The sequence below is a fragment of the Candoia aspera genome, chromosome 2 (genome assembly GCF_035149785.1).
Source record: "Candoia aspera isolate rCanAsp1 chromosome 2, rCanAsp1.hap2, whole genome shotgun sequence".
Lineage (NCBI taxonomy): Eukaryota > Metazoa > Chordata > Lepidosauria > Squamata > Boidae > Candoia > Candoia aspera.
In genome coordinates this window covers 135,275,407-135,295,660 of record NC_086154.1, presented here as the reverse complement: position 1 = coordinate 135,295,660, position 20,254 = coordinate 135,275,407, and the positions used below count along the sequence as shown (strand labels likewise).

Below are 20,254 nucleotides of genomic sequence, written 5' to 3'. Positions count from 1 at the left end.
GTAGCTTTCGGATACTCTTCAAGGATAGTAAGTTATAAGGGTTATAAGTTGGGTGCAGTCACGTGACTTTTCACTTTATGACCAGGTCACTTAGCAATGGAGTTGCCGGTCCCAATTGTGATTGGTAAGTCAGGACTACCTGTAGTTTTATAATCTTGTTTCTAAAAAGACTAGTGTTGCTGTATCTGTTTGACATTTGATCAGCTGTAGCACAATCCATTTTACTCCCATCCTTGTTTAGTAGGCATGGAAGTGCGTGGAACCTTCTTTCATAAGAATATAAGAGAAGTCCTGCTGAAATAGATCAAAGGCTTGACTCAGGTGTATTCATTCCAGATTCACCCCATTCTCTACTCCTCCATTTCTTCTGGTGCCTCTTCCTCATCATTTATTCTTCAGTGGCATGATCCCTTCTGACATGAGCTGCGGGCTAGCCCCTAAAACTCGGTCACTTACTCAGCTTATTAACCACCACCCTCAGTGAAACAGCAGCCAACAACAAAGGAACAACCATGGCCAAGGGACTAAATAAGGGACAGCTCCTTGCCTGATGGTATTTTGAAAGAAAAGGTGCATTCGTTTCAGTGGATTCAGTTCTCTTTCTCATGAGCTTTGTTCTTTATCTGTGGATTTCTGCAGAGCCAGAAAGTTGTATTGTGACTATATATACTACTAAACACCATGTGAAAAGAGCATCCTTGACTCTTAAAATTGGAGAACTATTCTTCCATTATGGCGAAGTTCAGTGGTGCTTCTGCTGTGATGCTTCCTTTGATAATGTCAGATGGAATGATCTATACTAATATTGGCAAGGAAGAGAAGGAGTGGCAAGAATGGGCATGAATTTAATCAATACATTCTTCCTGCAAAAATGCAACTATCACATGACAATAGCCACCTGAATTTAAAGCCACCACCACCACTGTTTACAACAGTCTTGTTACATCTGTAGCTGTCAAAGGGAAGGAATCATCTAGGTCAGGGTTTCTCAGCCAGGGTTCCATGGCACCCTCGGGTTCCACGAGAGGTCACTGGAGGTTCCCTGGGAGATCATGATTTATTTAAAAAATTATTTAAAATTTGGGCAACTTCACATTGAAGAGGTAAGTTTCCTTCTTTCTTTTTAGTTTAAGAACAGTGTTAGTGCGTATATACAGGCCTATCCATGAAATGAATATAATCATTTTGTAACTTCTGGCCTGTCTTTGAGCCTGAAAGTGCAGGGGTTCCCTGAGGCCTGAAGAATATTTCAAGGGTTCCTCCGGGGTCAAAGTCTGAGAAAGGCTGGACTAGGTTATAAGGTCTTATATCCACATGCACGTGTTGCTCAAAATCCAAGATATTCCAGTCTATTCTGCTATGTTTCCTGCTGGCCTGTGCTGTGTATTTCTGTAGGATTGGGTAGGAGTGGAGAAAAGGTCCTGATCAATTAACGGACAACCAGTGGAGCTAAACAATTTCTGCATTTCAACAGTTTTGTAATTCTATGATCAGAACTGTTTTGGCATGCAGTGCTCCTTACTTCCCATCTTTGGCACACCTTGCAGAGACTACAGCCTTTCTTATCTTGCTCTACGAACCTGCATTGGCCTGTGGATAACATTCATGTGCCTCGTGCTTGTAGCCACTGACGCTAGCTCTCTGATCTGCTACTTCACTCGGTTTACGGAAGAAGCTTTTGCCTCTTTGATCTGCCTCATTTTCATTTTTGAGTCCATCGAGAAGCTGTTTCAGCTGCAAAGTACTTACCCATTTCACATACACAACAACCTGGACCATCTGACCTTATATTAGTGAGTCTGTGTTGTTTTTTTCTATTTTGAACAAAAAATGGTATACTTGAGTTGATTTGTTTCGATATGCATCAACTGGTGTGAGGTTCCTTATTGTACAGAAATAGGAAACAAAGAAGCAACTATCACCCAGCAGTAGTTAAGTAAGAGCTGGTGTACAGTAGGCTCATTGGAGCAGATATAGAAGCCCTAGTTAGGTCCTTGTGTGAAGGCCTGAGATAGTACATAGCATAAACGGGCCATCTGTAGCCCTTGGCTGAACCCCCTTTTTGAGCCGCAAAAGCTCTTGCCTGGTAAAAGAGAGAGCTGCACAGGCTGGCCCTGCCTTATGTATGTAATATCTTCTTGACTCACTGCTTGTCCTTCTTGTCTTCCTGTGGAGTAAGGATGCCTGGTGTCCTAACAGTCAGAATTCATGCTGAGATGAGGAGTAGGTCTCTAGAGTTTATTACTGCTACATAAAACAGAATCCTAACAAACTGAAGAAGCGTGGGAAAAACCCAGACAGATAAACCCCAAAGGTTAAGGCGGGTCTGATCTGTGTCTCTTTGAATGGCTGCTCAACCCCTCAGTACCACGCATGTGTTTTCCCCCCTGGATAGAGGCTGCCTCCTGCTCGCCATCAGTACTCATGACATCTGGTGAGAGCTTTCTTTGCCTTTGCTTGAATAAGACCTTGTTTCTTCTGTGTCCTCGATTACAGGGGAGAATGCTCTTTGTGTCTGAACAAAGATAAGTAGAGCTCTTTTTGAGAAAACACTGAGGAGAGCAGCAGCATAGCACATGTAGCTAGTCTGTATGGCTCTATTGCCTGCAGAGTTTAATCCATTCTGTAGTTCATGGATAGAACCTACTTCCTTGATGTATTGGAAGAGGCTCAATATTTCCTTTGATATTAGGGGATGAATTATGGAGGAAATAATTTAAATTTGGACAGCTGAGCTATCAGAGTTATCAAAGAGATAGCTGAGTCTTCAGACAATTCCTATAATATATTATTAAAATGAAATTGTACTGTCATATAATTGTTGATTTTTTTTATTTTTCATTAGTAAAGATTGAAATACTTTTTAAAGGTCAGCAGTGTTGTTAGTAAACGTGTGCAAAACATTTTGAATTCAACTGCCCCCTCCTCCTTTTGAGCCCAGAACAGTTGTTACGAAACAGCTGTTTTACATTGACACAGGTTGTTGCCATCATTTCGGAAGTGTTTTGAACTCTGACATGAAGTCATCCAAAGGCCAACAACTTCTCAAGTTTTTGCAGCCAAGCAATTTATTTGCTATTTCATCCATCTTCAGTTGAGCCCAATGGTAATTGGTCCCGTGATTTGTAAACTCATGCAAAAATGGTAAAGTTTAAAAACCTTGTAGACATATTTGCTTCTGTGTTGGCTCTATACTACCTTTGTCTCAGTTTAGACAAACAATTGAGAGCCAGTTTCGTTGAAAGGTTAAAGTTGTTGGACTAGGAGTGGGGAAACCTGAGTTTTAGTCCCGCCTTAGGCATGAAAGGCAGCTGGGTGACTTTGGGCCAGTCACTCTCTCAGCCCAACCCATCTCACCCAGTGGTTGTTGTGGGGAAAATAGGAGAAGGAAGCATTAGTTTGTTGCCTTTACAAAATAATAAGATATAAATCAAATCAAGCAAATAAACAATATAGAAACTTTCAAAAACTGTTGGACCAGAGACTTTGGCTTTCAGAAGTAAACATGGTTGTATTTGTGATGCTCATTAACCCTTTCCTGTGCCCACTAGCTGCAGATGCAGAGCTCCTGCAAAACCCAGCAATGATACTCTGAAGTACTGGAACAGCAAGAAGATTGATCCTTCAAAAGTTGCCTGGGCTAACCTCACAGTCTCTGTAAGTATATGAGCCCGGCACTCTATGCACGGTTGACAAAACGATTGATCAGAATAGAACATTAGTCTTTCCAAATGGGACAAAGAATTACATACGTACATTTCATGTTCACAAAACGACTGGTGGAGGGAGGAAAAATAACTTTTGATGGGAAGGCCAGTGTATATTAGGAATTGACATCAGGAATATTTTCTTGCTTAAGTTCCCCTACAGGTGCTTTTCTTTTAAAGTGAAAGCTGGCATGATAAGTACAGTAGTCTACTTAAAAAGCATTGTGTTTTTGCTCTCATGTGAGCCTGACTGGATTTCAGAAATGGGATGGTGAAGAGTTATGAGGGTGGCCATTAGATGGAGGTTTCTGTGAGGAGTCCTGTTACTGCAAATCACTAGGAATAGGCATGTGCTCTTGACTACCAGCACAGGTGACTTTTTAAAGAGAGTACATACATTCATGGAATAATTATCTAGCTACTTGCTACATTTGCTAAAGGAAACCACAGGGTAGCCAGAAAACAGATCCTTGGCCCAATCCAGCAAGTTCTCCTTTTGTTCCTGCTTATTTTGATAGCTGAAGCCTTAATGTTTCATTGGTCTTGCATCAAAGAAATAATTTGTAGACATTTGAAAAACAATAAATACCCTTTTAAGGAGAGCAGTTATTGGTTAATTTTGGCAAAACTAGGTTTTTAATTAAATCTGAAAACAGCTGTTCTTAAGTTGGCAGGGCATATATGTGTTCTATTTTGCATATGTTTGTCAAATGCTATGCTGCTGATTATCCAAACAATAATTAAGCAATTGCTTATAAAATGATTGAAATTGTGATATTTGATGCTTTTAATAAATATTACTGCATAATATTTGTTGAACTACATAAGCTTCTCTGCTCTTACATTTGTTTCACACTTTGACCTTATTAGGATTAATAAATCAGTCCTCAATAAATCTACTATAGAGCATTGGTATATTCACATCCTGTACCTTAAACCAAAAAAGGAATAGATTAATCTGGAAGTGCCCTTCACAAAAATAAACCTCTGTCCCACTCAAAGGTAGGTGTAGAAATTTTTGTGAAGGGCACTTCCAGAGTAATCTATTCCTTTTTTGGTTTAAGGTACAGGATGTGAATATACCAATGCCCTATCATAGATTTCATTTTCATCTCCATCTCTCCCCTGCCCTGCTTTACTCTGATACTAAACATTAAACCCTTCTTTTATGCATGTATTGACAATGTTCTGGATTGTGAACTTAATATTTTCCCAAAAGGATTATTAAATTTGTACAATTGCATCTAAGCATCTGCAGGTTCTTGTTGCTTGGGGACAGAACCCTGCATTTAACTGGAATTGAGATCTAATTTCAGTTTTTGTATGATGTTTCCTTCATTTTAGAATTAATGAACCTTGACTTGTTCAGATGCTCATTGTAGTTTATCCACAGGTAGCCCCATATCTTTGCTGAAGTCACTGTACCTTTTGCCACTGTTTCTTTTTAAATTCTTTTGTCTAATCAGCAATGTCGGGAGATGCATGGAGAATTCACAGGACCTTCATGTGGAGCCAAAGGGCCTTATACCCCTGATGTTCTTTTCTGGTCCTGCATCTTGTTCTTTTCTACCTATTTTTTGTCAAGCACGCTGAAGAATTTTAGGGGCAGTGGCTATTTTCCCACAAAAGTAAGTAAATGCCAGCAGCTTAACACTAGTTGTGGAACTCTAATTCCTGCTGTCTGCTTTTCTGCATAATGGTGACTAGCTGGATGGATTTCACTGTGTGCATAATTACCATGGCTGGGAATTAAAACTAATCCCTCCCCGCATCTCTAGGCACTGGAGCCAGTCTGCATTTAGATAGAAGTCTAGTTCTCTTTGAATTTCTGTTTTTTTTTTTGTCTTACCTACACAGTGCAGTCTTGAGAGTCAGTGTTATCACTGGGTTGGGAACAGGATATCTCCATATACCAGTTTCAGGGGAACAATGGTGGGAGAAGGATAAGTTTCTACCTTCTCCTTTCAAGTACTCCAGAGGCATCTGGTTGGCCACTGTAAGACACAAAAGGCTAGGCTAAGAAGGGCACTGACCAGATTCATTTGTTTGTTTGTTTTTTGGTTTGAAACATTTATATAGCTGGCCATCTTAAAAACAACTCTGAGCAGCTCACAACCAAGAAAACAATATAAATACAGTATAAAACCAATAGCAATAAAACTAAAATCAGAAAAACCTTGTGCTACAGCCATATTTCTCTGATGCACCCACATTCTCATCCCACCTTGACCTCACCCTATCCCAACGCTTGGAGGAAGAGCCAGGTTTTAAGCGCTCTCCAGAGGGATAGATGGGTGGAACCTGTTGGATCTTGGGGGGTGGGGGGAGTGTGTTCCATAGGGCAGGGGCTACAATGGAAAAGGCACACTTCTGAGGACCCACAAGATGGCAGGGTTTAAGGGAAGGGGCCTGGAGCATGCCCACCTTATTCACTATGGTGGGATGGACAGATGTCCTCCAGGAGAGGTGGTCCTGCAGATAACCTGGTCCCATGCCATGTAAGGCTTTAAAGGTAATAACCAGCACCTACAATTGTACCTGGAAGAAAACTGGGAGGGGCATAATAGGGGCAAACCTAGGGACACACAACACTGTGAGTGCCACAGCATTCTGGACCAGTTGTAACTTCCAGGTGGTCTTCAAGATAGAGCTACTGCTCCACATAGAGTATGTTGCAGTAATCCAAACGGGACGTGATCAAGACATGAGTGATCATGAGCAAGGCCTCCTGGTCCAGAAAAGGGCACAATTGGTGCAGAAGATGAATCTGCAAAGGCCCCCCTAGCCACGTCTGCCATCCACTCATCGAGCAGTAGCCATGAGTCCAGGAGAATCCCCAAATTGTATACCAGCTCTGTCTGGGAAAGTGCAACCCTGTCCAGAGTCAAAGATGACCTTTCCCCAGACGGGGGGGCCAGAAACCCAAAGCCATTCCATCTTTCCAGGGTTGAGTCAAAGACAGTTCCTCTCCGTCCAGACCCTAATAGCCTCCAGGTACTGGGTCAGCACCATGACAGCATCACCTGCTCGGCCCAGGGTGGAGGTGTACAATTGGGTATCATCAGTGTACTGATGATACCACACCCATGCTGGCAAATGACCGCACTAAGTGGTTTCATGTAGATATTAAGGAGGACAGGAGAGAGCCCTGAGGCACCCCGCATTGCAGGGGTCTCCCACTCCCAGTCCCCAAAGCCAGCTCAGAAGGATACCATGGTTGATTGTATTGAAAGCTGCGGAGAGATGTAGGAGGGTGAGGATGGTTGTACCACCCCTGTCCTGAATCCTCCAGAGTCATCAACAAGCATGACCAATGCCATCTCAGTACCGTACCCTGGCCTGAACCCAGACTGAAAAGGGCCCAGATAGTCCACTTCGTCCAGGGCCCTCTGTAGCTGAGCGCCAACCACCCTCTAACAGTGTTCCCTAAGAAGGGAAGGTTGAAGACTTGATGAAAGTTGTCAAGAGCTGTTGGTCCAAGGATGGCCTCTGGAGACAGGGGTGCACCACTGCCTCCTTCAAGGCAGGTGGTACCACCCCCTCCTACCAAGAGGCATTAACCACCACTTGGACCCAACCACACGCTACCTCTTGGGAGGCCTTAACCAACCAAGAGGGGCATAGGCCGAGGACACAGGTGGCCAAACTCATAGTCGTGAGGACCCTTTTCACTTCCTCAAGACCAACTGACTTGAACTCCTCCCAGATAAAAGGGCTTAGACTTGTCTTGGTCACTTCCAAAGGATCTGCCCAGCTAGCATCCAACTCTGAACAAAGTCTAGCAACTTTGTCTAGCAGATGCTGAGAATATTCTTCACAGTGACTCTAGAAGAACTCCCCCAGTTCCTCCCTATGCAGAAGGGACCTGATCACCCAAAACAGGGCTGCTGGGCAGCTATCTGCAGACTTAATAATGGTGGAGAAGTAAGTGTGCCTTGCAGCCCTGATTGCCACAGGGTGAGTTCTAGTGAAAGCTCTTACCTGTGCTTGGTTGATTTCACGCTTTCTCCTTCTCCAGTGGAGCTCTAGGCGTCTCTTGTGTCACTTCACCTCTCAAAGCTGCTCAGTGGACCATGGCGCTCTAGAAGATCCACATGCATAGAGAGTCCACACAGGCACAATTCAGCCCAGCGCCCCCACCACCTGCTCATTCCAAGTCACGATGAGGGCATTGCCCGAGACACATGCTAGAGCTTTGGGAAAAGCCCCAGGCTCCCACGGAAACCGCATGGGGTCAATCAGGTGCCTGGGGTGGGCAGGTCCTGTAGGACTATTATTATGTTTTCAAACCTTGGGGCAGACTGTTTGATTAAAGTCTGTTGTATACAAAATGCAGGGTATTATTTACCTAGGTTCAAATCAAGCAATGGCTGTGTTTGATAAAACACAAATCATGGCTTACAATCCACAGTGCCTAAGCCAAAATCTAAAACTAGCTACACTGTGCCATAATCTAATATGTGAACCAGACCATCACAGCACAACCTCAAATTCTGTATGTGCCCATCAGACTGAAAATATTGGAGGCTTGCAATTGCTCATGAGTTAGATGAACCAGTATCATATCCTCCCTACTAGATCTTGCCTTGAGCAAAGGGTGGGAGAAGGTTGGAAAAGAAGAACAGATGATGCATGACTAGATTTGTCTGAGATTTGGCTCCTTTCAACAATGAAAACAGAAGATAGAATTTTTACAAATAACATTTCTCGTAAATAAAACTGCCCTGCCTTTTCCTGTGTTCCAAATTTTTCATCACAGCTCCTAAGATCTCAAAATCATACAAGCTCTTGTACAAGGAGTTCAAAGCCACTTTTGATTACCTTGCATGAGCACTGAAATTTCATGAAATTTGTTTTGAGATTTGGGGAGTAATTAATTACTTTCTTATCAGGCAGTGTAATGATTGCCTAAACCCAAATACTCAGTCTCACAAGCTCGGGCTTAAAGATAACTGATTTATTAAAGGAATAGTATGCAAATACAGAGAAAGCTGAGAATGAGCAAAAGCGCGCCAAATACAAACTTAAAAGCCTTGCTTGTGAGCAGGTCCCGCCCCGTCGCCCGTCAGGACGCTCCCCCTCCCAGGTGCTGGAAGCCGTTAGACGCGCCTGGGAAAGTAACCTTGAACAGGAGCGCAAACCCAAACATGCATTCCAAGCCCTCAAAACAAGAGAGGGCGAAAGAATGGAAAAACCCCGGGTGAAAGAACACGGAACAGAGAATGACATGTGAAACGTTACAATGTTAACCATACATTAGAATGAGAACATGACATATTGCCCCCCCAAAAGAAATTAGGGAGCCGGTTCTGTGGTAAAGATTTGCTTCAGCGCTTCAAACGCTTGCTGACAGGCGGGAGTCCATTTAAGGAGCGCGCCTGGGTTCTTTGAACGTCGCGTATCCCCCTGTCCTTTAGTTTTTAACAGTTCAGTAAGGGGGAGGGCGATTTCCGCAAAATTTTGGGCGAATGTTCGATAGAAATTAGAGAATCCAAGGAAACTCTGTAATTGTCTCCTGGTACGGGGAGGTTCCCATGCCACGATGGCTTCTACTTTTGCAGGGTCCATTTCAATGCCCTGAGCTGAAATCCGGTACCCTAGGTAATCAATTTGCGACTGATGAAAGGCACATTTTGACAGTTTTGCATACAGCTGTGCTTTTTGCAATTTAGCTAGTACCTGACGCACCAGGTGGATATGTTCTGACATGGTTTCAGTATAAATCAATACATCATCCAAATATACCAGTACCCCTTTAAATAGGTGGTCATGCAAGACCTCATTGATTAGTTGCATAAAAACCCCAGGTGCCCCAGATAACCCGAATGGTAAGACTTTATATTGGAAAGCCCCAAGAGGACAGTTGAACGCTGTCTTCCACTCATCCCCTTCCCTTATGCGAATGCGAAAGTAGGCTTCTCTCAAATCCAGTTTTGAAAAGATTTTGCCTCTGGCCAGATGTGATAACATATCTTTGATCAGGGGCAAAGGATATTTATTTAATATTGAGACCGCATTGAGCCCGCGGAAATCGGTACAAAGCCTTAATGACCCATCCTTTTTTGGCCTGAATAGGACAGGCGCTCCTACCGGGGAATTTGCCGGCTCAATGAAACCTCTAGCTAGATTTTTGTCAATGAACTCCCTTAGCGTGGTAAGCTCTTTGGGAGACATGGGGTATATTTTTGGGTGAGGCAATTTTACATTAGGTAAAAACTCAATGGCACAGTCCGTTTTTCGGTGGGGTGGCAAGCGATCTGCTTCCTTTTCCCCAAATACTTCAGCAAAATCTTGGTACTGATTGGGTAGCCCCTCAAGAGGTTGAAGCGTTTGCACAGTGGTATACGCTACCCCACCACCCTCCATGTCCTCCAGTAGGTCCTTTTCGGGTACTTTGTAAAATCCATCTGCAAACGTCACAGTTCTATGCAGCCAGTTGATAAAAGGGTTTTGCTTCACAAACCAAGGCATCCCCAAGATTACCAGAGGACCCCCCACTGGAGCTACCACAAATGGCAGCTTTTCCTGATGGGAGCCCATCTGCAAAGCGACCAGTCCCGTGGAAAGATTGACTGCCTTCCCTCCCGCCATAGTTCCATCCAATTGGGTGAAAATCATGGGTCTTGGCAAAGGGAACGTGGGCAGTTCCAGAGCCGCTACGACATCAGGGTGCATCAGGGAACGGGAGCAACCCGAGTCTAGCATGGCCCACACTTCCACCGTTTTGGTTTTTGAGCTTAGTTTAACTTTAACAGTCAGTGTGGGGAAGTTTCCACTCACCGAATCATGGTTACGCCCGGTTTCTTCCACCTGCCCTAGGGCGCCCTTCAGGGCAGGTGGTAGGCTTTTCCCGCCGGCTGCTCGAATTGCAACTCTTCCTCCTCTTCACCGAAGGGAAGGTCTGGGGGGTCCAGTTCCGCGAGGGCTGCCTTCAGTTTTCGCGGTGGAGCAGGAGCAGGCGTCTTTACCGTGGGTTTCGTCTGTCGTTCCTCTGGACGGCGTCTTGGGCACGAAGTGGCTCGATGTCCTTCTTTCCCACATCTGAGGCACTGACCCTTGGAGAACCGTTGCTCCCTCTCTTCTTCCCAGGTTTTTGGTTTGGGGCGGCTGGCAAGTCCAGATGTGCGCGCCCCTCTAGCGAGACGTGTTTGTCGAAGCTCCTTGGTATGGGCATAGGTTCGTAGGGCATTTTCTGCGCTTCCCGCCAACTGAATCCACCCATATAGCGTTTTGGGATCGTCTCTGCCTAGCGCCCATCGAAGGATTTCGGGTTCTAGCCCCTGCTTGAACAATTCGATGATTGTTGGCTCAGACCAGTCTTCCACTTTTCCTGCTAAAGCTTTAAACTCCAACGCATATTTAGCAACTGAGAGGGACCCTTGGTAGAGTTTGCGCAGGTCATTTTTGGCCGTTTCTTGAGCTAGGGGGTCTTCGAAATGCTCCTTGAGTGCCCACAAAAATTCATCAAAGTCCTCTAACTCAGTTGCCTCAGCTTGGCATAGTTGCACATACCAATCTGCTGCCCTTCCTCTCAGCTTGTTGGCAATGAAATTGACCTTGCCGTGTTCAGACTGAAAGTTCCGACCCCAATCTTCTATATAATGCTTGGCATTCGTAATAAAGAAGGAGAGCGTTGCGGGATCCCCATCAAACTTCACTCCAAATGGTGGGAAGGTTCTTGCCGGCTCAGCTGGCTGTGGCGGTGCCGCGAATGACAGCGTACGCCGAGCCCCCACAGGTAGTCGATCCCTAGGGGGTCTTGCCTCTCGCTCTCCCCTTTGATGGGCTGATCGAGTCTTACTTCTCCCCCGGGTCGACAGGGTGCTGTGCCTGGGGTACTGTGACGGCTCTTCCTCCCAATCCTCCGGGGTGGGCTCTGCCCCTCTGGGCTGATCCTCTCTGGGTAGATCCTTGAGGATCGTCACTATTAAATCCATTTTATCTTCCAATGCCCTCATACGGGCCGGAGTGACCGGCTCCTCCTGGGGTTGGTTGGTTATCACCACCTTTGGTGACAAGGGGACTTCGTGCTCCCAGGCCAATTGGGGAGACCCCCTCCCCGTGGTTCTTTCCATAACAGATCTCTGTTCACTCCTAAGACTCTCCTGTATGGATGTTAGCAGCTCGTCCAATTGGGTATCTCGCAACTCCCGACGTGCTGCTCTTTGCGCTCTCGAGGTTAGCGCTGGCCGGCTTTTGGCCACCTCCCGCTCTTCTTCGCCTCCCTCACTTACGCGAAATTGAGGTTCTGTCATCGCTGGCGTTCCCTCTTATCCAAGGATTGGATGGGGCCAGCGGAAAATGGAAAAAAAATGATTCTCAGCTTTATGTAATGATTGCCTAAACCCAAATACTCAGTCTCACAAGCTCGGGCTTAAAGATAACTGATTTATTAAAGGAATAGTATGCAAATACAGAGAAAGCTGAGAATGAGCAAAAGCGCGCCAAATACAAACTTAAAAGCCTTGCTTGTGAGCAGGTCCCGCCCCGTCGCCCGTCAGGACGCTCCCCCTCCCAGGTGCTGGAAGCCGTTAGACGCGCCTGGGAAAGTAACCTTGAACAGGAGCGCAAACCCAAACATGCATTCCAAGCCCTCAAAACAAGAGAGGGCGAAAGAATGGAAAAACCCCGGGTGAAAGAACACGGAACAGAGAATGACATGTGAAACATTACAATGTTAACCATACATTAGAATGAGAACATGACAGGCAGGCAGTGTATCTGTTTAATGTCCAGCAGGCATCCTGGTGGGCAATATGAGAATCATATATCCAACAACTGGTTTATCTGGAACTGATTATTTAGGTACACAGATCAAGTCCTATGTAGAGAGAGCCAGTCTGATCTAGTGGTTAAGGTTCCAGTTCTAGTCCTGCTTTAGGCACAGAGCCAGCTGGGTGGCCTTGGGCCAGTCCCTTCTCTCAGCCTACGATGTCAGGCTCGGGTGACAAGCCAGTTGGTTAATTCCTGTTGCAACCAACAGATCAACATTCAGTTGATCTGAAAAAGCAGACCCTGCACCTGCGGGAAAAAGGCTAGGAAGAAAAAAAATAGTTCTATGTATCTTAATCCTAACCCTGTTGAAAAGTTTCTGTTTTTTTCCTCTTTAGGTACGCTGTCTGGTAAGCGATTTTGCTATTTTTATAACCATTGTTACCATGGCCCTAATTGACTACTTCATTGGAATCCCATCACCAAAACTGCAAGTCCCCAGGGCCTTCAAGGTAGGTGCTCCTCCTCCTCTTCTTGAATTCCTCTAAGTGCAGGTAGCTTTCGTAGGTGGAAAACATCCCTTGCTTGAGTAGCTGGAACAGAGAGGCCAAGGGCTGCCCCAGATTGTTTCGTGTGTTCTTTAGGGAGGAAGGGACGATGTCACATTTTGTGGCTAACTGTGTATGTGTGGGTAAGGGGGATCAAGGCTGTAGGTATGGCTGAGCAGGAACTGATGTCCTGTTTCTAACATTAGGGATGCACTGCATTTTGGATCTGAAATTGAAAAAGTGCTTTTGAGTGGGTGTGGATATAGCTGCCGCACCTGCCTTTAAAGAAGATGCGCCTTTTCCTGAGCTTGCAGGGCAGAGGAGCAAGTCCATAAAGAACATCTGAAGACAGATGCTTAAAGTGCAAAGGGATGAGGAAAGTGTGTTAAGAAAGTTATATTCTGTGATAGAAATTCTGCATCTCATCAATCTGGGGGAAATAGAAGGAGGGGGCACTCTACGTCTCCCTGTAGAAAATAGGCCGAGGCAGAGGGTCTGAGAGCACCTCTTCAGCCTCCTCCAAAGGGAAGAGATAGGGGGGGGGGGGGAAAACCCTTTTTGTAGCTTTGTTAAACTTAAACCAGAATTGGTTGTGTTTGTATTTTTCTGTGTTGCTGTAAAAAGCATGAGCTTTCTCAGATATCAAGCTTTGATAGGAGGCACTGGGAGAGGCACTGACATTCATACATCAGATACTATTTATGGCTATACCTCCTTTATGATCTGTAGATGCCCTTGTTACTTCATGAGACTGTCGAATGACCATTAATCTAACACAGAGCTTTTCAACCTCAGCAATTTTAAGATGTGTGGACTTCAACTCCCAGAATTCTCCAGTCAGTCTACCTATCTTAAAGTTGCTGAGGTTGAGAAACACTGATCTGACCTACCATCCTACGAATAGAGTTTAACTAACTGGCAGTTTCTTCAACTCTTCTCTCTAGCCTGATTATTTCCACCCCTCTTCAGTTCCTTTCCAGTGGGCCACCAAACTCTTTGTTGGTCCAGCTGATGTCCTTGATCCCCTTCCCAGGAAAGGTGGGAAACAGTTAAATATTTCACGTGATGGAAGAAACAACTGCTTCTCCCTAACAGACTTCCAGAGGTGTTAAATAGATTGATAGCTGTGTTTCTTCTACTGTCCTCTTGCTCTTCTCCCAAGCATTTAGCCCAGTTTAGATTCATCCAGCTCCCCCCTCCCCACTGCTGCCTGATTCATGCCTGATGGAGAGGATGTGGCTCCATCAGTGGGCATGTCCCCATCGTCATCATTCCAGGCAGCTTTGGAAAAGATAACTCATTCTCATCTCTGCCCTAACTGTGGTCAGGATCGGTACAGATGACTCTCACCATCTGTTGACACTGAGACAGCTTATTTCATACAGTGGTTGCAGGAATAACTGTACCTGGTCCAAGGTGTGCCTCAGCACCCTGAACCCGACAGCGGGGTCCAAACCTGTGAAAAAAATTGTGATTTTTTTTTTTAATGGGGTAATAGGGGAAGAAGATTAACTTTATAGGGAATGATTTTAGTAAGAGTATTTAATAGGTTTAATTTAACTTAAATCACATTTCACTTTTATTAGCCAGGCTCCACCTATTTCATTGTTTTAACCACTCCTACGTTTTAGAGGGCAACCTCAGGCAGGCTACTCAAAAGACTGTGTGGCCTTGGCTCTAGAAAAGGTGCGTACCCCAGCCTTAGGCTGTGCCAACATTTTAAATCCCTACCCCCCCTACCAAGGAGGAATCATAGATTTACATTCAGAAAGCCAGGAGAATTGCAGCTGAACCTGGGTGGGGGGCAGGAGCATATAAACATGGCAGAGTACACTGTTATATCTGCGTATTTTTTTCTGCAGCTAATGACAGATGACCATGGATGGCTCATTAACCCAATAGGCCCCAACCCCTGGTGGACTGTGGTAGCAGCTATCATCCCAGCATTACTCTGTACTATACTGATATTTATGGACCAACAAATCACAGCAGTTATTGTGAACAGGAAAGAACATAAACTTAAGGTAACAGAGCAAGATGTCCTGGATAATTTGCCATGCTTTCCTTTCTGTGGCTGTGACGTGAGAAGTAAAATCACAGTGGAATAGCAGTGTAATCCAGACTATGTTGAACTTTACTTTGAGTGAAATCAATGGGTCCTGCTAGTCATAGCTACTTTAAACATTTTTTATAGGACTGACACAGTGAAAAATACACCATTGTAGCTATAGTCCAATGCACACATACGTTGGGGTTGGTGGGGATTAAACTTTAAATCTGTTCTTGAATTGGCCATCTGGAGTCCCTGTGGAATAACTTTACTTCATATTGCGAATAGGAAAGCTGTTTTCTAAAGCCAGGCGTGCCAGATTTCCATTTCAAGTGACAAACAAGGTTGCAATCCTATATTGCTTCTTTGAAAATACCTTGAGGTCTATTGTATTTTTCAGATTGCTCTGATCTCAGAGGGAGGAATCGGTATTGACAAATTCCCAAATTCAAAGGCAACTGTGAAGACTTTATGGAGGAACTTGGTTGTGCTAGTGGAAGAAAGAGGGCTCTGCTCTTCCTAACACTTGCTTATCTTCCAGGCAGACCAAAAACACAGGGAGAAATTTACACCAGCCTGGAGCTGGCGTAAAAGGAAGTGAAATAATAAACGTGCCTCTCTTCCGCTCTTCCACCTCAGAACCTTCTAAGTTGATAGGAGACTTGGTCTGCCAGCATGCCAGTCTGCTTCTTTAAAGGGCAAGCAAATAAATCCCTCTGGCTTACACACTTGTGGTCTCCTTTGTCCACGCCTGCCACTTTGGGCAAGCATGCGCTGTATGAAATCAGCGTAGGAAGCAACAGAGCAAGTCAAATATACCAGACCTTTTCTAACTTTTGATTCTTTGGGTGATTCCAGTAACCCCTTCTCTAGGTCATGCCTGGTGTTTCACAGTGCTGTACTGATACCGGCTTTTAGTTGGCCTCTGCTAATGATTTCTGTCTCCACAGAAAGGATGTGGCTACCACCTGGACCTTCTCATGGTGGCCATCATGCTTGGTTTGTGTTCAGTGATGGGGTTGCCTTGGTTTGTTGCTGCCACTGTCCTTTCCATCAGTCATGTGAACAGTCTTAGAATCGAGTCTGCTGTGGCAGCTCCTGGGGAGCAACCTAAATTCCTGGGCATAATTGAACAAAGAGCAACTGGAGTGATGATCTTTATACTAATGGGCCTCTCAGTCTTCATCACTGGTGTGTTAAAGGTAAAAGCATGGAAGAACATTCAAGGGTATGTCAGGGCAACCTCCTCTCCCTCTTTTAAATAGGCCTAGCCTTAGTGGAGTTGTATTAGCTTGAGACATCAACCTTGACTCTAAAGACCCATTCTGAAAGTACACATCTTTAGTTTTTGTTTTTGTTTTTTTTAATCCATTCAATCATGTCTGATTCTGAGACTGCCTGGACAAGTCCCTGCAGTTTTCTTGCAGTTTTTCAGAAATGGTTTGCCATTGTCTGCTTCCTGGGGCTGAGAGAAAGTGACTGGTCCAAGGTCACCCAGCTGGCTTTGTGCCCAAGGCAGGACTAGAACTCACTGTCTCCTAGTTTCTAGCCTGATGCCTTCACCACTATGCCAAACTGGTTCTACATCTTTAATAGCGTTTATCAAAAAGTACTTTTGACTTTTGCAAACGAAGCCAGGGGAAGATCTGTGGCCTAGTTAAAGAAACGGGGCTTAGTCCAGTCAAGACCCCCAGGACGTTTCCCCCCTCCATTGAAGTTGGTATCAGAAACCCGTCCTATACACAGAAAGTAAAGATACATTTTTTCTGCATCGTTTCCCAGAACAGTGGGCAAGCTATCTCCATGAAGCTGCAAGACAACTGAGTTAGTAACTGCTTTCCAGCATTCTGCTTTCTGCTAGGGGGATAAGGTCCATGTCTGGGTTTTAAGCAGGCTAAAGGAAAAGAGGAAGCAGTGGAATGATGACATTTCAGATTCGGCCACACTAACTGTAGCTTGTGGTCCATGCACTATTTTGTTATTATGTATAGCCATGGCAACCCAGTGCCATAGAAAGCTTTGGCACTCCATATGGCACTCCATTAATGATCTCATGATGATGATGATTGTGTAGTATCCTGGATTCATCATCATAAATATGCAGCAATTTGGGTTGAAGGGAAAAAGGTGCTTTGAAGTACTCAGCACCTATTAGCAACTCCTTAAAGCTTGTGCTGCTGCTGCTGCTGCTGACATCTGGATGATCCTGGGAAAAGAAACAGCTGCTTTAAGGATTTGCTGATTGGTGCTATGTGAGCATCCCCATACATTCTCAAGCACCTTTCCCTCCTCCAATCCAAAGCATTGCCCAGCCCTGATAAAGATGTGCAAATCCTTTAAACTTTAGAGATTCTGTGGAATGCACTTTTGATACATTTTTTCCCAATGAAACAGGAAAAAATGAACATGCCTGATCCTTTTGGCGGTACCTGGGAGCAATTTCCCAAGCAGCTGTTTGTGCCTGGGTTGCTTTATCTGTTCAAAAAGAGGTGCTTCGTTATGTGCTCCTGCGCATTCTGAGATGTCTCTTTCAATGGATTTGCACCATCCTAGCGTGTATGCACAGACAAGTACACTTATATGTAGGCATGGGCATTGGGAGATAGGGAGTGGGGGGGCAAATGATAAAATGTACCTCGTGATGCAAAAAGTGCAACTTACGTATTCGCATCAGATATCAGGACATCAAGACAGTTTGTATCCTAAAGTTGCTCCATGTGTTGTCATTTTAACACAGTATGTTGGAGATGCCTGTTTGTGTGTGTGCATGCGCATGTACATATACATAGAGTATACATGAGGTAGAAAAAATACACAATGAGATCAAATTTTTATTGATTTATTTATCATATTTTTATCACTGCCCATCTCCCCCAAATGTTGGTGAAATGCAGAAAGCTGTAGAAGTTTAAGTAACTTTCCAACAGCAGTGATGGCATTATCAGTAGTCACATTCAATGAAGCAATGTAGTAAAAGAGAAAAGCATTGCTTTATTCATGCCTAAGTAAGTAGAATAAAATAGGTGATTAAGTTTTAAGGTAGCAATTTTATCTTAAATCTCCCCTTAAAATCATTCTGTTGTTCATTTTATTGAGAAACATACCAACAGACACATTCTACTCTTCAGTGAACTTCCGTGGCCAGAGAAAACTGCAACTGTTAATGTGTGATTAATAGCATGCAATTTTAAAATAAAATGTGTAAATGCAACATAGAATCCCATGTTACAGATAAAAGCCAGATTTGAAACTAAAATTAACTTTAACAAGTCCTTGGATATAAAGATCAACAGTGACTATTCTGTTAATTCAAAATAGAAGTATGCCATAATTGTTCAAAAATACGACCCTTAGTGTTTAAACATAACGCCCTATTCCATAGGTTAGGAATTGTAGCCTGGAGAGTAGACCTTATCTCCTTTTCTCCTTTTCTGAAAGCTAACTTGGAACTCTGTGATTCAAGAGAAAGTTGCCTGACCTTTGCAGGACCCTGATCAGCTGACCGTGGGAACGTTGCGACGGTCTTAAGTTTGAGGACAGGTCGTAAGTCAGCGCAACTGAGCATCCACATTAAATTGGAGTTGCCTTGTGTGGTCATGCCTCTTTTCCCCAATTAGAAAGTTTACCTTTCCACGTGGTATTTCAAGTGCTGGACTGTAGCACAGAAAACAGTGACAGTGTTGATGCCAAAGCCCTGATAACCTTCCTCTCAAAACAGCATATTTATCAGTGATTGAATAGATTTTTTTAAAGAAATGTCATGTTGGAGAGAAGCTATATTTTCAGACAATATTATTTTATAAAGAATTCAGCGATATATCTAAATTACATCTCATGCAGTACTTACGTTCTTCTTCTTTTCAGTTTATACCTATGCCTGTTCTCTATGGAGTGTTTTTGTACATGGGTGTTTCTTCCCTGAATGAAATACAGGTATTTATATCTATATATCTATATAAGCACAGCAAGGATGTCAGGGGCTTTGGATGATTAATGTTTGTGGTGAGACTTTGTAAATGGCAGAGACATCAGAAGACTGAGTGAACCACTTTGTCTTCTGAGCAGAGAAAACCTGTATTCCACCAGCTTTGCCATAGTAGTTTTGCAAAAGCCAATATAAATTTTGCTCTAAGTACCAAGGCACCTGCAAGTGTAGCAGTTCACATCATTCCTAAATTATAGCAATCAAACAGTTATCCAGCACATAGTGTATAGCGGTGAAGACCTGATGTTACTTGCAATTTATGAACAAGTTGCTTACAGGTATAGATTATATTATTTATTTGTTTGTTTTAAAAAATAAAATATGATTATAGTGAAATATAATCTTGTGTACATGTATGAGAAGCCTGCATGTGCTTTCCCCCCCCTTGTTTTATTAAATAAAGGCAACCTCCCCAACAGATTGGCACTGACACATAAACACCACTAGGTGGCACCCATTCACTTCCAAAACTTAAAACAAATTAAGCATTAAAAAATATTAAAGCAGCCCCGGTCTATGAGCAATCCAAATGGGATAGGTATCTCTGTTTTCACATACAATGTTACACCGTTCCGGGGATACCTAGGAGGAATAGTACCAAGTTTACAGCAAAGAAATCAGTCTAATACAAGAAGCAACTAAGAGAGTTAACCAAGTCTGATCCAAAACTTGTAGTCAGCAATACTTTATCATGCCAGGCAGAATGTGTAACCAGTAGCCAATCAGGAGTCCAAGTGTCAGTCAGGAGTAAAAGAGTCCATGTTCACACAGAATCTGAGGTTTTGCACTGAGAATGAAAAGGTGGTTTTCCAGTACTGGCTGACAGAGTCAGGTTTCTATTCATGCCCTAGACCAGGGTTCCTCGACCTTGGCAACTCTAAGCTGTGCAGACTTCAACTTCCAGAATTCCCCAGCCAGCAAAGCTGGAATTCTGGGAGTTGAAGTCCACACAGCTTAGAGTTGCCAAGGTTGAGGAACCCTGCCCTAGATAACCAAGGCCCTTACAAACTTACCCAAAGTATGATTAACTCACAGCTCTTGCATGTTACTGCCCAGGAGCTGGGCCTTGCAACTTCTCCATGGTTTAGTCCACTGGGCTTCCACAAGATGATGCCATTATTCTCTTGAGCTCTGATCTTGTAATTCTGGCCCAGATACCACTGAGCTGGACAAAAGAGGTTCAGATTTTTGTTGCATACTAGGGCCTGGGTCTTTGGGATGTTGGCCAGCTTGTGGTTCAGAGCACATAACC

The 20,254-nt window shown here is 44.0% G+C and overlaps 1 protein-coding gene across 1 annotated transcript in view; it reads left to right on the top strand.

Moving 5' to 3' along the window:
- The window catches only part of SLC4A8 (solute carrier family 4 member 8), a 99,899-nt gene that overhangs the window by 67,063 nt on the left and 12,582 nt on the right, over window positions 1–20,254 (top strand). The window contains exons 15-21 of the mRNA XM_063292966.1: window positions 1,548–1,793; window positions 3,552–3,657; window positions 5,174–5,335; window positions 12,818–12,931; window positions 14,830–14,991; window positions 15,968–16,219; window positions 18,882–18,950. Of these exons, the coding sequence (XP_063149036.1) occupies window positions 1,548–1,793; window positions 3,552–3,657; window positions 5,174–5,335; window positions 12,818–12,931; window positions 14,830–14,991; window positions 15,968–16,219; window positions 18,882–18,950 (1,111 nt within the window). The remainder of the gene's footprint in view (window positions 1–1,547; window positions 1,794–3,551; window positions 3,658–5,173; window positions 5,336–12,817; window positions 12,932–14,829; window positions 14,992–15,967; window positions 16,220–18,881; window positions 18,951–20,254) is intronic.